General features: G+C 35.2%; 1 protein-coding gene across 1 annotated transcript; it reads left to right on the forward strand.

The window, feature by feature from the left end:
- Positions 1 to 19: 19 nt before the first annotated feature.
- On the forward strand, positions 20 to 15,930 carry LOC149951474 (gastric triacylglycerol lipase-like). Its single transcript, XM_090170036.1, has 8 exons — positions 20 to 259; positions 1,911 to 2,121; positions 2,891 to 3,005; positions 3,551 to 3,701; positions 6,407 to 6,490; positions 7,443 to 7,607; positions 8,721 to 8,861; positions 15,639 to 15,930. The coding sequence occupies exons 1-8, from the start codon at positions 50 to 52 to the stop codon at positions 15,873 to 15,875; spliced, it is 1,314 nt and encodes a 437-aa protein (XP_090026162.1). The 5' UTR covers positions 20 to 49; the 3' UTR covers positions 15,876 to 15,930.
- Positions 15,931 to 17,681: the final 1,751 nt, after the last annotated feature.

The raw sequence follows: 17,681 nt of genomic DNA on the forward strand, positions 1-17,681 counted from the left end.
TTTTAATCTGTTTACAGCACAGCCCTAATTTGTTATTATTGTCACTTGAATGCTTTTGTATCAAGCAGCGGTGGCCGAGATACGAATTAGTCGGTTGAAACGTATCTGTGAGGATAGGATGGTTTTTCTACTTCCGATTATCGTTTTATTGGGAAATCTATGTTTCGCGATGACTTCGCTTAGAGCATTTTGTAGCGCGAGAAGCCGTGGCAATTGGATGGAAGATGGCCGAAATGATCCAGATGTAAACAAAAATACCGTAAGTGTTATTTTATAGTACACATACTTGGAATTACGTCATTTCTTGCCATTTTACCATATACAGAGCGTTTCAAAGGTTATGCAAAAATTTTAAGGAATTGTAGGGGAAGTACGCTGGTTTTTTTTAACATTTTCCTACGATGAGTTAAAAGAGCGCAAGAGAGCTTCAAAGTGTGGCCACTGGGAGTAGGCTGCAGCAAGTGCATAACCAAGCAGCAGGGAAACGCGAACATTAAGGTTTGGGTTCTGTGATAGGTAAATAAGGACTTTGTAAACAAATCGAGGTAACCAGCATAAAAAAGTAAACTTACAACAGTATTTAAAGTCCCTGCTGCTTGGTTTTGCGCTTGTTGCAGCCTACTTCCAGGGGCAAGTAGGCCACACTTTGAAGCTCTCTGGCGCTCTTTGAACTCATCGTAGGAAAATGGAAAAAAACCGGCACACTTCTCAACTCTCCCCCTACAACGCCTTAAATTTTTCGCAAACACCCTGTATATACGAATTAATATTTGACAATTTTGCCATATTTCCTTGTCATTTTACTATATTTATTATTATATTTGGCAATTTCACCATATTTTCTTGTCATTCAGCCATATTAGCTTAGTATTTTGTCATTCCACCATATTGACTTTTTTTTCTGCCAGGCCCTTAATGGGTCGGAGTGTGCAATAACTGTTGGCTTTACCGGGAAGTCGGGGTCCGGCTCTTGTAACTCATGACGGCGGTGGCGCACTGGGAGATTTAAGCCGTGGTCAAATGGCCCTATCTCCACGTCTGACTTCGGACAGGTATGAGCTCAGGCTAACGGCGAGAGTCCAGGCATTCTTGCCGCTTCGAAGGATTTGGTAGCCTGCTGTGGAGCTGCGGGTCTCCGTATGAGGTGCTGTGACCCTGTTTCCCGGCCCTTTGGAGCCACCCGGTGCCAGCGCCCTCAAATGAATACTTGAGCATCCCCAACCCGACCGACCCCAATAAAAATATTTCTCAAATACTAACTACAATCATAAAACATCGGTTACCTGTATTTTAAGTCGAAATTCCTAATTTAAAAATAACAAAAGCTTATTTTGGTATATATTTACTAATTTCAGGAGTGGGAGTTAAAAATTACGATTTTTAGTATCTAGGCATTGGCACCCCCCAAAAAATTTGAGCACCCCGAGTTTTGGCGGCTGGTTACGGGCCTGAGCTGTGCGCGAAGTGGAAGCCATTGCTGTGCCTTTTGGCGGGATGAGTGGCTTGGAAGGTATGGTTATCTCGCTGCTCATGGCTGTTTTGTCACCTGTCCGGACGCTGGCGTAGAGCATTCTGATGTAGTAGGCTTGACGAGCTTTAGGCTCTGCTTGGAGCACCAGTATATAAATTTTCTGACCACATGTCTTTCTGCAGTTTTACCATGTTTGCTTGGCAGAAACAAAAAAGTCGACCTAAGGTTTTTTTACATTTTGTTAACGGATTTGTAAATGGTTTTTCGAATTTTGGCCAATTTTTTTATAATTTTTCGCCGCTTTTGGATTTTGTTGTTGTTTTGGTGGTTGTTGGAATTACAAAATGTCATCTGCACTTGGCAGTAGTTTGAAACTCCAGTATATTTTGGATCCCGCTTCCAACTCACCTCGATAATAGCTATTTTTCAATTTCGTTAGACGGAACTGATCGCGAGTAAAGGGTACCCCGTTGAAGATCATTGGGTTGTCACCGATGACGGATACGTTATTTCGATTCAACGGATTCCACGAGGCAAGAACGAAAAATCTTCCGACCTCTTTCCAAGAACAAAACCGGTCGTCTTCCTAATGCACGGAGTTCTTCAAACAAGCGCAGACTTTGTGATCAATTTCCCACACCAAAGTTTAGGTGAAATACTTCTGCGCAAACAGTGTTGACGGGTCTACCATGGATATATTAATTTCTACAACGAATATTAACCTGTTGAATTATCTAGAGCTTGGATGGGTGGTGGTATTCTGATTTTTACGTAATCACTTAAGCCAATTAGAAGACAGGCGTTTGCCAGGGGCTAAAATAAGGATTCTTTATAACTGCCCAAAACGTTTACGGTATAGTGAAGAAAAATACTTTTACTTTTTTGAAAATTACCTATATTACTTCAAATCAATTGAAAATAAAGGTGTGTGGTTAAATATGTTCCAATCAATCAACATAATTTTCTTACGGCGGCGGGACCAACGTCATAAAAAAGAAGTTCAGTGGCGTAGGAACCGGGGGGGGAGAAAATGCCCCCTCCAACCTTTTGGTCGGTTCAAAACTACAAATTGACTAATGAAAAATATTAAAGGATAAACAGAGATTATTTATCTACGATCCTTAATTTTTTAAGAGACATCATATACTTGAAACTTACTTAAATCGTTCGTATTTTTGGGTTAATACATCTATTAAATTTTGAAATACAAAAAAAATATTTTCTGTTATTTCCCCAGACCACAAAGTTTGAGCTGATTTGCCGCTAGAAACTTCTCAAACGTCCCTACGCCACTGACGAAGACCTTCCCATCCCCACGAATGACACAATACGATATTCATCAAAGAAATGAATTAATTCATGGTTCAGAGGGATACCCGTTGTATAACTGTATAACATTTATTGTCCTGGTACATTTAGGTTTCATTTTGGCCGACGCTGGGTACGACGTCTGGTTGGGTAACTCTCGCGGTAATAGTTACGGCGACCATCATCTCTGGCTGTCCAAGAACTCCAAGAAATTCTGGGAATTCTCGTAAGAACCAAGTCATGTATTGTAAACGTTTATTCCCATTCGACCGAAATCCCATTCGACCGAAATCCCATTCGACCGAATCCCATTCGACCGAAAGAATTTTAAAATGTAGCCCAATTGGCGGGGTGATTTGGTATTTTATTTATAAGGTATGTACTATCGAAGATCCATGTTTAGGTTAGGTTAGGTTAGGTTAGAGTTGGTTAAGTTTACTATTTCAGATTTGGTTCAGTTACTTTTCTTGACTAGGTGAAGATAAAAATATAATTCATGCTCATTCCATTTTATTTTCAAATAAATGCATAGTACAAAGATATTAAAATGGCATATCTAAATTCATAGCTACTGCATCTAGTAGGGAGAGTGCTACTTCATTTTGAGATTTCAAAGGATTCTCGCGGAATGGGACACTTAAAAACCGCACGTTTCGGCGGAATTCGGTCGAATGGGACACCTCAAAAACCGCCTTCGGTCGAATGGGATTTCGGTCGAATGGGACTAAAGCATTGTAAACGGCATTTTAACAAAACAATCGCTACATTTAGATTCTCTGAAATTGGCGAAAGAGACGTTACAGCGTTTGTTGATCACATTCGAGAAGTAACTGGTACCAATAAGATTGCCTACGTTGGATTTTCTCTCGGAGCTTCTATTGCGCTGTCCATGTTGTCCTCCAGACCCGAATATAACGATTGGGTAAATACTTTTGCGTTTATTTATTTCCTTTTTGATATCGTACAGTTGCTTCTCTTGCAAATAGATACAATTTTGTTTCATAATGTAATTTTTTAACAAACAATTGTTTATTGTATCACCTTTACTATACTACAAGATTAGTCAGGAATCCATACCTCTACTTGGAATGCTTATCGCGGCAGGTTTTCGTCTCGATGGGGCGGACGGTTTTTTGGCGTCAAAATGTTAACTTAACAAACAACAATGCGTGAGGGGAGCGCGCGCAGAGGGGATTTTTTATCTCGTAGGTGGGTCCAAAACCGTCGGAATGATCGTACCACACGCGATACGCCAGGATAAGCATTCCAAGTAAAGATATGGATTCCTGGATTAGTATACGTTTTAAACTAGTATTTCAGGCTATCGTTCATTTTTCAAAATGCTTTACGTAAGAAAATTCATTTTTTTAAACTATAGCATCGATAAAATATGGATTTTGATAAGTAAACAAGAGTATTTAAACATGGTACACGCTACAATTGAAAGGTGTTATTTTAATAGTCTTTCGTAAAAGATAATCATACTCGAGGTCATTGTTACCTTGAACCACTACCAAAGCCGGGGATTTTTCGATCTCCGCCGGCAATACAGTCCTCTTAATAAAGTGATCTATGGCAAATATTATTAGAAAAGTTAGGTGAAATTAATTGTCTGCCCCTAATACGAAGTAAGAGCTTGAATCAGCTTGAAAAAAATTAGTATTTTCACAAAAATATTTTCTCATTTAAAAATTTTAGTTAAAGTAACACCGCGTACCTAGTGATGTGAATTTACCGGTAAAAATGAAAACGGTAAATTTACCGGTAACAATGAAAACGGTAAATTTACCGGTAAAAATGAAAACGGTAAATTTACCGGTAAAAATAAAAACGGTAAATTTACCCTTAACTTTTTTATTTAATCAAAATAATGGTTTGATGTCACAATAATTATTAAAATAGTTTTTTAATTTTACCATAGCCTTAGGTTACATTAAACTTACAAGAGAAACCTCATAGATAACCCCACATGGAACGTAAAATCACAGTGCCGGGAATTCCGAGTCTTAAACAGGAAAATGATTTGGTTTTCTGGTCCAATGTAAAATGTAATTGTTACTTCTTTTATTTAAAGTTTAACAAAATATTTTTGGGTGTGTTTTGCTTTATGAAAATAATTGGTAAATTTACCGGTAAAACCACTCGGTAAATTTAGCGGAATTTTTCCATTACTGGTAAATTTAGCTCGGTAATTTTACCGGCTCACATCTCTACGCGTACCTCGACCACAGTAATTCGCTTCTACATTTAAAAAGATTTTACGACTAAGGAATAACGATTGGACAGAAAACTGCTAATTTTTCTGTGTAAATTACCGTGATGATTTTTCCGCGCGAGCCTGAATGCTAAGCACGTAAGTTGTGAGATAATTTTTATCTGTGGGTGCTTGTAAATTAGTACTAAAAATTATATTCAGTGATATACCGTCTATAGCCGGAACAGTTCGATAGTTATTATTTACAGATTACAAGTAACACTATAATAGCAAATGATTATTGTATCTATATGGCCATGATCACACTTGAAGCCTTACCTTTTTATTGGTCAAAACCAACTAAAACTGTTTGTAAAGGTCTGGTGTGACCATGGCTATAGTGCTTCCCATTTCTGTCTATTAAAGGAGAACTGTCACCATAACCAAAATTTACGAGGTTTTTTTGAAGAAAGATAGAAAATATATTAATAATTATGTCCCTGAAATTTTATAGTTATTGGAAAAGTATTTAAAAAGTTACGCTACTTTTTCCGCAACCTACATCAAACGGCTCCAAAATATTCAGAAATCGCGGTTGAACCTACGTGCAGCGCCAAAAGAATGAAGCGGCAAAAATTTGAGAAAGGGCGGCGTATAAGGCGTATTAAAAACATGATTAACTACAATCTACCAATATAACTAAGTTAAAAAGCCAATAAGAATGTCGTAGCAGACTGCAGTTCTGACCGAAAAACGATAAAACCGGGGAAAAAATATTTCATTCACGAGATGGCGCTACGGGTAGGTTCAACCAAGCGGTTCTGAGATTCTCGAGTCGGGGGGGATAAAAAACGAAATTTGGTTGCATATAATAATTCAAATACTGGCAATATTAACGTTAAATTTTTGTATAACCATTTTCAAACGTACTCTATCCATTTAAATGGTTTTTAACCAATGTTAGGGTGGTGACAGTTCTCCTTTAAAGAATATCGGTATCTACTTTTAATCATCTTGTTTAATACCGACCTCATACCAGACAAAACACGTTCATCTCCGTTAATCTTATCAGAACATAATTATTCCACAGATACATCTGAATTAGTTAATCGTTTTGTTTTTTAAATTAAAACAATCGTTAACCAAACAGCTAACCCTTACAGATTTTAAAACAATAGTACGTTGTGTTATTAATTTAAAAGATTTAAATCATAAATCTAATTGTCATACGTTTTGTCGCTTCGATGAGATGACCAACGAAATGTCTACCTATTTAGTATTGAATTTTTGATCTCCCTCCATGTTTCCATGAAGACCATTGGCCCGTCCTTTAGGTGCAAACTATATAGCTGCCTAAGCACAATCAAAAAGTCGTGGTTCTAGAGTTGGATGTTATCTTCGTATTGCATTGATTTAATTTCGTTTAAATCTAGGTTCATCCCGTGATTCTTTTAGCTCCAGCCGTCTTCTACGAACATTTCAAGACGATTCTAAGGGAAATTGCACAATTAGCCACGGTACGGATACATATTTTGCATAGCATTATGACATCGTGGTTTTCATTAGGTGAAAACTGGCAACAATAATCAGCTAATAATCAGTTAAGCTAATACCCAAGGCACCACCTTAGGCCCAAGTCATCGAGCGACTTTTAAAGCCATTAATTCAGGTGGCCGGGTTACAATGCGTAGGAGGGTGGTGGAAAGATCTTCATGCCACGCGAACCAACAGCTCCCTACACTAACTATTACCGTTAAATTCTACAAGTTTTTGTTTTAAGAGGAAACTTGCAAATTCAACGCAGAAGGAGTGGCTCCGAGTTTTCACCAAACTCCTTCCGCGTTGAGATTGCAACTTCTCCCCTCATTGGTTAAAGAGGCTATCCATACAAATATGTTGAGGATAATGGTAATAGCAGCCCACCCCCCTAGTACTCGGGCACCTGAAATAAAGGCATAAAAGCCGCTATGCCTTGGGTATTAGCCTAGCTTATTACAGGAATCCATACCTCTACTTGGAATGTTTATCCTGACGTATCGCGGACGGTAAGTTAACTCTGACGGCTTTTAACCCGCCTACGAGATAAAAACAATCCCCTCTGCGTGCGCACCCCTCTCACTTAGTTGTTTGTTAAGTTAACATAGTGACTTTAGATGAAAGTGACAAGATACTTCATGACTAAAAGTTTTTTATTTATTAAAATTTAATTAAAAAAACAACTTTTAGTCATGAAGTATCTTGTCACTTTCATCTAAAGCAAATCTTTTAAAATAGTATAAAGCCCTGACTCAAAAAAAAATTTAAATTCGAGATTAACAAAAAGAACCGTCAGAAGAAAATCTGCCGCGATAAGCATTCCAAGTAGAGGTATGGATTCCTGCTTATTATTATTATTATTATTACTTATTTATTTGGCAAAATGTTCTTCCTATAAACTGATCTATGTCTCGGGGTGATGTTTGTCAACAGTTCTCTTTGAGCGCCTTGGGAGTAGACTCAATGGGGCTTTTTCAAGAACATTACGAAATCAGGAAATTAGCAACGCAGATTTGTGGGAGTCCGATGACTAGAGTCGCTTGCGAAATGGCGTTGGACATTTTTACTGGACCCGAAAGCTCGGGACAAATAAATAACGTAAGATATATTTGGAAAGAACCAAAACAAATTCTACTAGAGAGAAGTCACTGCTAAGAATCGCGTCAATGGGAGCTAGTTTCCGCAATGACTATATTGATATTGTCGATCCCAATTTCTCTCATGCTCGAAGAATTAACTCCTTCCCCTTAATGAAGATCAAATGGTTCCCTTAAGCTTCCAAGACTGAAGCGCCACCTGGTGGGTGACGTTTCAACCACTCGTTCCGGGGGAAAGTTCCACGCTTCTGCTCGCCAATCGTCTAAACATAGTCTCTCTGACTCATGGTAGCTTGATAATTATTGATCATTATCATTGATAATGGGTAGCTTGATAACTATCGATTGATAATTATCACTGATAATGGGTAGCTTGATCATCATGATAATTATCCGATTGAAAAAACCACGATAATTATTAAATCGAAAATAGTGCGGATAAGTTAAATGGGGAATAAAAGTAAGCAGGTTGAGTTGGATTTGGCTGTACGAGTGTATTCAAAGCAATATTTCGCAAGCTTCTACTGAATTACTCTTATATTAATACTCTTTGGCGTCGGCGAATCTTTGAACGGGTTTTATTGAAAGGTCTATTCTGGTAAATATATGTCGGATAATTTCGTACATAAATGCTGTTAGGACAGTTCACGAGTTCGAGCCGAGTTCGAGCCGAGCCGACTATAAGTGGGAATTACCTTACTTACACCCCTGCGCGAAATCGGAGAAACAAGTCGCAATTTCAACTACTTCTAAACTTCAACTACTTATAATTCTGATAATGTTAAAAAATATTGTTTCAATAAATTCTAAATTAAAAAAAGCTCGCTCAGCTCGGTTCGTGAACAGTCCTAAATGCTGTTAAAAGACACTGGTTTTTGAGAAAATCGAATAATTATCAAAGAAAACGGATTTTTTGCATTCCTGCATGCTCTAACTATAAATAAATTCATTCTGGTTTCAAGCAAAGATGTAATCAATAGATGGAGGCGGATACGTTTCTCGTAAGATATCTACTATGTACGTTTGGTTCTATTGAAAAATTTAAAACACTTAGTTAATATACTAAATTTATCAGATCGAATAATCTAATTTCTGATAAATGATACCATTTCAGACAAGGCTTTCCGTATACATCGGTCATTCTCCCAGTGGCATCTCTCTTCGAATGCTTAAGCATATCACGCAACATGTCAAATCACGCCAATTTTCGAGGTTTGACTTCGGCCCTCGGCAGAATCTTCGCGTTTATGGACAGGTAAATCCGCTACAGAATTAAAGTGTTTGTAAACCCCCAATTGGCAGTCACTCGGGAAGTGTATTAACATCTCCTATTAACAGAGCTCCACCTTGGTACCATATAACCATGAAAGAAGTAGAGAAGGAACGGCGGCCAGAATAGGAAAGCCTGAACCGAAAATGTTGTTGTCTTCCCTCAGTTCAACCCCCTTTCGGTTAGGGCACTCCGTCCTTAATGCGCATTATTCGACGCGCACTACGTCACGAGGCGGAGTCTAGTCAGCTGTAAACATTACAATATATCTTCCGCGTGTTTATATATATATATATATATATATATATATATATATATATATATATATATATATATATATATATATATATATATATAATATATAATAACCATTATAATTAAAAGTTAAATCAGAAATTTAATTTGCCCTAACCTACCTAAGCCTTACACATGAAAAAATTCCGTTAAAATTATAAAAACAGCACGCAGTAGATGACCAAACAAATAAGTTGTACTAAAGAGCATTGAATACGGACATTCAGACCAATAACATAAGGTAGGATGCGCGTGAGGGTAGCGCAAACGAAACTTGATGCCAGGTAAAAGTATGGGGGAAATGAACAAAAAGGGAATTTCTAAAGCTTTTTGCAACAGGTTTTTTAACATGACGCCGCCGTTCCTTCTCTACTTCTTCCATGATATAACTTTGGCCGACGGGTACTGATTTTATTATGCTTTGTAAGAGACCAAAAATTAAATAATTAATGAAAAATTTAAATAAATTCATTCTTTATTTATTTAGTTAAATTAATTAATATATGAAAAAATTAAATAAATTCATTCTTTATTTATTTAGTTAAATTGATAAATAAATGAAAAATTAAATAAATTCATTCTTTATTTATTTAGTTAAATTGATAAATAAATGAAAAATTAAATAAATTCATTCTTTATTTATTTAGTTAAATTAATAAATTAATTAAATTAATTAGTCATTATTAATTTAATTAGTCATTATTAATTTAATTAGTCATTATTAATTTAATTAGTCATTATTAATTTAATTAGTCATTATTAATTTAATTAGTCATTATTAATCTAATTAGTCATTATTAATTTGATTAGTCATTATTAATTTGATTAGTCATTATTAATTTAATTAGTCATTATTTATTTAATTAGTCATTATTAAATTAATTAGCCAGTATTTATTTAATTAGTCACTATTAAATTAATTAGCCAGTATTTATTTAATTAGTCATTATTAAATTAATTAGCCAGTATTTATTTAATTAGTTATTACTAATTCTATAATTTACTTTATAAATAATTAGTTACTAAATATTGACTTTAATTTATTAATAATTAGTTATTATTAATTAGATAAATTTAATTTATTGATAATTAGTTATTATTAATTATAGAATTTAATTTTTTAATAATTAGGTATTATTAACTATAGAATTTAATTTATAACTAATGATTAATTATTAATTATTGAATTTATTTAATTAATAATTATTAATTAAATATTGTTTTTTTATTAATAATTATTAATTGGTTACTGATTTTATTCTTAATTATTAATTAATTATTAATTTTATTAATAATTATTTAATTATTGATTTTATAAATATTTAATTATTATTAAATATTGAATCTAGTTTTTGAATTAATATTAAATATTTAATCTAGTTTTTTAATTATTAATTTTTGAATTAGTAATAATTTTTGAATTAGTAATAATTTTTGAATTAGTAATAATTTTTGAATTAGTAATAATTTTTGAATTTAATTTATTAATTTGTTATTGAATTTATTTTATTAATTCGTTGTTGAATTTATTTTATTGATACAATTTTGAATTTAATTTATTTATAAAATTTTGAATTTAATTTATTTATTAAATATTGAACTTATATTATTTATTAAATATTGAATTTAATTTCTTTATTTAATATTTAATTTATATTATTATTATTATTTACATATTATAGGTTAAAGTTTTAATTTTAAGTTGTCTCTAGTTACAATTTTGAGAAGAAAAGTTCAGTCCGCCCTGAAGCTAGACATCCAAGCGTAAGGGGAGATGTCGCCACTGAGTTTATCGTATTAGCTGCTAATCCTATCTCTAATTTCATGGCTTATGGTAAAATTGTTGTTCGAGAAATTAATTGAAAATTTCACTATACCTCCAAGGTAGATTCTTTAAACAGGCAATTTAAATATCAACCCAATTATATTTAAAAAATATCTCTATTAATTGAAAAATTATTTAATTATATTAATTAATTAATATTAATTATTCCAAACCGCTCCTAGCCTTACAAGCATCAACGGACGGGAATATGTCCTAGCTCTCTGATTGGCTAAGAGAGAGATAGAGTGGAGATCGAAAGTTTCAATTGTTTTACGTGAAACAGTCCATAGAAAAGCGAGGGTCGCCTGGCCTTCGGTGGTAGTTTCAGTTTAGCTACATTTAAAAAAAATCGATCGAAAATTCTACGGCCAAAGGTGTTTTTGAAAGTGGAATTTAGATTATGGTTTTGTTAGGGGTGTTTTATTTTCAGTTCGTGCTCTAGTTTTGGAATGTGTCGACTTGTTTATTTGTTGGGTGTCAAGATACATCTATAAATTGTAAGTTATATTATATTACATCTATAAATTGTAAGTTATATTATATTCCAAGTCATGTAAATCAACCGGAGTTGTCTAACAAATGGATATACCTAGCCAAAAATCAAGCAAAGAAGAAATACTATGCTGCCTTTGCAAGACACACAAAGGGGTCAGGTGAAGATTCGTAATGATTTATTTTGAGTTTATATAATTCATTTTCATTTTTTTTGGGCAAGTGGCGGCTCTATCATTGCCACCAGTTTTTTGAAAAGGCCCCTGTTATTAGAGGTGGTCATGAATCTAGCCGATTCTTTGAAAAACCTACTTTACTGGAGAGCGTGGTGCCATCTATTTATCGTAAAAGAAGCTAAAATTTATATTAGACAAATGATAATGTCGTCAGAGAGCCATTGTAGAGTATTGCAGTTAGACAACTTATACTCTATTTAGTGGACTTTACCTTAATTATACATCCCATGTAAAAATTTTGGTTGGTCAATAACATAAATTACAGCAACTACAATGTACAAACGATCCAATCAACGTGACGGGTACCTTTATGTCCCGCCCATTTCATTTTGACTCTAGCGACTTCTATTGAAAAAAGAGCTACTTAATGTCGAGCCGCCACTTGCTTTAAACCAAAGTTCAATTTTCCAAACGCGAGAAATATTGAAAAATGACGTATTATCAACGATTCAACTTGGCACAAAGTTAGATGAAGAAGTAATGAAGTGAACTGTTATCAGCATTCTTAAAATATATTAGTACCAAGAGATTTTCCAAACTCGTCAATTTCACAAGATATTTCAAACCCAATAGTTGTTTCGATCAGGTCAATTTCAACTCAAACAGAAAATAACTATAGCAATAACTCTGACGCAGAAACACAAGTTAATGAAATCGAAATTGTAAATGAAATATCAGCAATGAAAAATAGGATTTTATCAAAATTTTCACTGGATCATGCTTCTATAAGTTCTATTCCTGGTGACCAAAGCCCAAGAATTGCACGGCCAGTGGCCAATGTGTGAAGACACCTACATATATTTCTACCAACAAATTTTAATCTACTCTGGACAGCTGCAATCAAAAAGTGTAACTTCGGAATTTTCTCATCCTACTAACATCGTAAGTAGTATTACTAGGAGACAAATTACATCAACTGCGGGGACAAGATTGCTTTATGAAACCATGCAGCTGCAGTTCTATTAAAGATACTTTCAGCTCATTAGAGACTTCAAAAGACAAACCTGTTGACGAAGAAAATATTATCAAGGAAGAGAAAGAAATTAATGGTATTTGAAAGCGAGCCAAACAAATTTCTGTATCGTACCTTGTGCCAAAATCTGGAATGTACGAGTGTCATAGATATATGAATGATTACGAAAATCTGAAACTGATGGATGTATTATTACGTTAAAATAACTTAATGGTCACGAAAATGTATGGAAAAGTCAACCGCTCTTAGATAAAATGCCCACTGGAAACTTGCTGATAACTTCATGTGTCTTACTAGAACAGTCATTCAGATATAGATCATCAGTTTGATGTGTGGTACTTTTCAAACTCAATACGGAAAAACCTAACAGCTGCCTCGAACAAAAATAAAATGTCCAAACTAGAGCTTGGGGAACGGATAAATTAACCGGCAAAATTTCGATTAATCATGAATATTTCCTTAACTGTTTATTTGTGGATATTATTTGCGGCTATAAACGATTTAATATGCAAGAAATGTTTTTATTCCGATAATTTTTGGTTATGAATATATAACAATTTAAAGAAATATTTCCTATTGAAACCCCGAGTTCTAGTCCGAACTATGAGAATGGCTGAAATCTATTTGTGGTACTGTGCAGAAAATTGTGAAGGAGATTCTGGTAGAAGGGGGGCAGTTTGCAGTGTATCACATTCCCCTAATTTTGGTACTTAAACGCATGTGCTCAAAGAAGAAAGTGGCTTTAATCTAATTATAGTGAATCCCACGAAAATCTAAAAGCGATTATCATCAATAAGTTGCTATTGAAAGACCTTTGGCAAATCAACCAATTTTCCCTTGGCTCAGCTCTTGAAAATGACCATCGGTTGATGAATAAATACTGTTCAAAAGACAAAGATTTTGAAAAAAAGGCTTTTGGAATGCGTGTAATTTTTGACTATTTTAGACCACAATAACAACACTGGCAGACAATAGGATCCGGAAAAGTGAAAGAAGGTTTCCGCTTGTACTTTTCCAGAATCCAGATCAGTGAGTGGCATGCTATGCCCAATAAGGAACTCAAGACCTTCAATTATATCTATGAAATCTTGAAAAAGATAGTCCAAAGATTGCTTTGTGGAGAAAGGCCACTCACAGTGAAACTAAATATACCGCAGAACATTGCACCCAGATAAATCTTCACTCATTAATGCTGCAAAATGACAACGCTTATTATTCAAAATAATTATCAAACATAATTTAAGCTTCTATCTTTGTTTATAATACAAAATCAATACCCAGGATTTTTGATTCAAAGAAAAATCCTCTGGCAAAGAACGAAAAAAAGCATTATTGCTATACGCTCGTATACCTGTACGTAAATTTCACCTATTTGTTAAAACAGGAATCCTTACCTCTACTTGGAATGCTTATCCTGCCATATCGCGTATGGTAAGATCACTCTGACGGCTTTGGCCCCGCCTACGAGTGAAAAAATCCCCTCTGCGCGTGCCGCCCCTATCACGTTAGTGTTCATTAAAGTTAACATAGTGACGTCAAAAAAACCCGCCAGCCACATCGAGACGAAAATCTGCCGCGATAAGCATTCCAAGTAGAGCTATGGATTCCTTGTTAAAATTATAGGTGCTCCGCGTCTCTTTATAGGGTAAATACCCTCTATAATTTTCCCTTAAAAAGTTAAAATTCTTCTAATCTTTCAACCTGTTGGAAGATCCTGATACTATGTTATGCAATTAATATTTCTTAAACCATCTTCACGCATTTACTGCATTGGTTTTTTTTTGCATTTCGAATTGGGTCTGATTCTATATCATTTTGCGCAAGAAATTCTTACAAGCTCTTCTAAGCCAACCTTTAGCCACTCATGCAGGCAGTTGTTGCAGTTGCAGTTTCTCCTTACAAGGAGACATCCCGAAGTGTAACCCACCGATTTTGTTCAAACTCGGGGGATTGGTAGACGTTCATGTATGATGAAAAATCCTAAAGGGAATTTATTCAATGGGCAACCATTTTGCCATGGCAACGAAAAATGTTTTTGACAACAAACAATTGAAATTTTATCATTGAAAATAACATGGGATTCTGACCGATTCCTAGGGCGCCTCCTGTGCAAAATTTAAACAAATTTAAAAACTTCGAAAATGCCAAAAAAAGAAAAAATAAATAAAAATTGACAAAAAAAAACATCAAAACTGATCAATTTTAGGTCAAAATCCCATGTTATTCTCAATGGGAAAATGTAATATTTTGTGTTGTCAAAAAAAAATTTCGTTGCTATGGCAAAATGGTTTGCCCATTGAATAAATTCCCTTTAGGATTTTTCATGATTCATGAACGTCTACCAATCCCCCGAGTTTGAACAAAATCGGTGGGTTACACTTCGGGATGCCTCCTTGTTAGTTCATCCACATTAAAAGTAATTAAATGTATCGGAATATTTTGTGCAACTGGCCTCTTATTTATTTCGGCCTCGGAGTACTCTGTTGCGAATTGGTATTACGCGTGAGCCGTTCATTTTAAATTAATAAAGATCTCGTTTTTCAGTAATTACATCCCGCAAACTACGCTTGGTCGAAGAATTATCGATTGGTTTTTTATAATGTAGCTAACCCGAAACTACCACCGAAGCCCAGGCGACCTTCACTCATCTATGGTCTGTGTTTCACGTAAAACAATTTCAAATTTAAACTTTCGCTCTTAGCCACTAAGAGAGCTATAGGGGCACTGGCGTCCGTTTTTCGATTTGAAAATGGTCAATTTCTCTATGAATAATGTTTTTTTTTTAAATATTATGTGGTTGCTGTTTAAATTTCCTTTTTTAAAGAACCTAACATAAAAGTTGGGTGAAATTTTCCTTTAACATGGCGGTTATAGGAGCGTGCACACTTCCTCTCGAAGGGGGTATTATCGACTTCTGAATAAAAATTATTTATCATGATTAGATCCACGCACCGGCGTATGATTTGGGTAAAATAAGGTCTCCCATCGCCATCTTGTGGTCTCAGAACGATTGGATGATAGTCCCTGAAGACGTGGCTTACCTGCAGACGCAACTAAAGACACTTGTTGAATCTTACAAGATTGAAATCGATGAATGGAGTCATTTGGACTACGTTTGGGGTCTCGAAGCCAACAAATACGTGTATCAAAAAGTTTTGAAGCTCCTCAGAGATTATTAACATATTTCTGTATTGTTGAATTTTTAATTTAATATTAAATTTTATATATTTTATTAATTTGGTAACGAAAGAATAAATCTTAAACTATAAGTCTTAAAGTTTGTCCTTAAATTTATTTATTTGTATGTCATGTTGCTAAAAACTCAAGAACGGTTAGCTCTAGAACTTTGAAATTTTAACTCAATGTTCAGGGCCTGATTTCCAACTCAACGCGCTGAGTGGTTAGAGTAAATCTCTTGCACGAGGCAGAACCGGGTTCGATTCCCGGCTAGCGAAAATTATTCGCAAATTGATAATAAGACGAATACCGTGTACAATTGGTGGAAACCCTGCCATTGGACGTTGAGGGGTTGCATAACACTCAGCACTCAGCACTTGGTCCGTCCCAAAGTCATTAAGAAGAAGTTGGAGAGAAAACACCCCGTACAAACACAACAGACTCAACATCCACAACCATCATAACACAAACACCACAAACTCAACACCCACAACCGTCACAACACGAACTCAACATCCACAACCTACACATAAACATTACAATAACGAAATACCCAATCAAACTGAGTTAAAACCGTCACGACGGTGAGCGTTAACGATAAAACACCATCCAAACCAAACCCAACCGCAAATTAATCCTTTAACACTCACCGTCGCACGGTGGTTTTGCCAACCTTCGACAGTCCTAGCAACTGCGAACGCAGAGATTTCGAGAAACTGCGTTCGCAATGATTAACATTTGCACGGAAAATGCGAACGCGTTCGCAGGACAGGCACACAAACAGACACACAGGCACACAGACAGACACACAGGTACACAGACAGACAGACACGGTGATTGTATAACCTCTCCTAGAGGACATAGTCCCCTCGGCAAGGGCGTATCCAGGATTTTATTTCAGGGGGGGTTTTGAGGAAAAATTTCAAGGGGGGGGTGTTGACGGAAGTTTCACTGATTTTTATTAGGCACCTCCCCCCCGGTCATCAGCATTTCGGGGGGGGGGTTGAACCCCCAACCCCCCCCCCCTTAAATACGCCCTTGCCCCTCGGTAATATATAATATTGTTATCACTTATTTTAAGTTTTCGCGACAGTCTGAAGCACCATAAAATGTAGCATTTAAAGACTTTCAACTATACGTAAATGTTCCAAAACATTTTCCACAATCATAAGTTAAAAGTTAATAGCAACCTATAAATAGTAATATCGTTTAACTCATTGGAAGTAGTTGTTAAAATCTGAAATTTCCTCTTCGGGAGAGCTACTTCGTCAACCGACCTTATCCAAATTTTTATCAATTCTGATTCTTGTTTATGAAAAACCACTTGGTTTATTGTAGATTAAATTATCTAGAATGATATCTACACAATTAAAAGTTAAATCTAATTTTTTGACCTTTCAATAAAATAGCCTGATATAATTAAATTTTATCTTGATAGACACTTTTAATGTACGTACATTGAGTTGGGAATAAATAGAGGTACAACTAAATCTGGCTGGCGCGGGACCAATTTTGTTCAATAGGAAGACTTTATCAACTTTATCGTTTTACCGTGGCGGCATCTGTCTCTAGTGGTGGCAACTATATTGCAATTGATTTTTTTCGCGAATCTGATGCGAAATTGAAATGTATGTTTTCTCGTAACAAACAAACCTTTGAAGTTGTTTAAAAATAATTTTATTCTGTCAACACGATCCTTTTTATCTCAAGTTACGGTGAGTTAGCTAATAATTATTTATTTTTAGCCATGTAACTTTACAAAATATAGATGGCGCTACCACCTAATTATAAAGATGGATTTCGTACAG

Source organism: Leiobunum rupestre, chromosome 3, assembly GCF_980474605.1.
Source record: "Leiobunum rupestre chromosome 3, qqLeiRupe1.1.hap1, whole genome shotgun sequence".
In the NCBI taxonomy this organism is placed as follows: Eukaryota; Metazoa; Arthropoda; class Arachnida; order Opiliones; family Sclerosomatidae; genus Leiobunum; species Leiobunum rupestre.

Bases quoted from the DNA above. Each gene is read 5' to 3' on its own strand.
- LOC149951474 (XM_090170036.1), top strand. From the start codon at position 50: ATGCTTTTGTATCAAGCAGCGGTGGCCGAGATACGAATTAGTCGGTTG. The intron at 3,702-6,406 runs GTAAATACTTTT...GTTTAAATCTAG, and splicing joins GACCCGAATATAACGATTGG to GTTCATCCCGTGATTCTTTT. The intron at 6,491-7,442 runs GTACGGATACAT...GTTTGTCAACAG, and splicing joins AAATTGCACAATTAGCCACG to TTCTCTTTGAGCGCCTTGGG.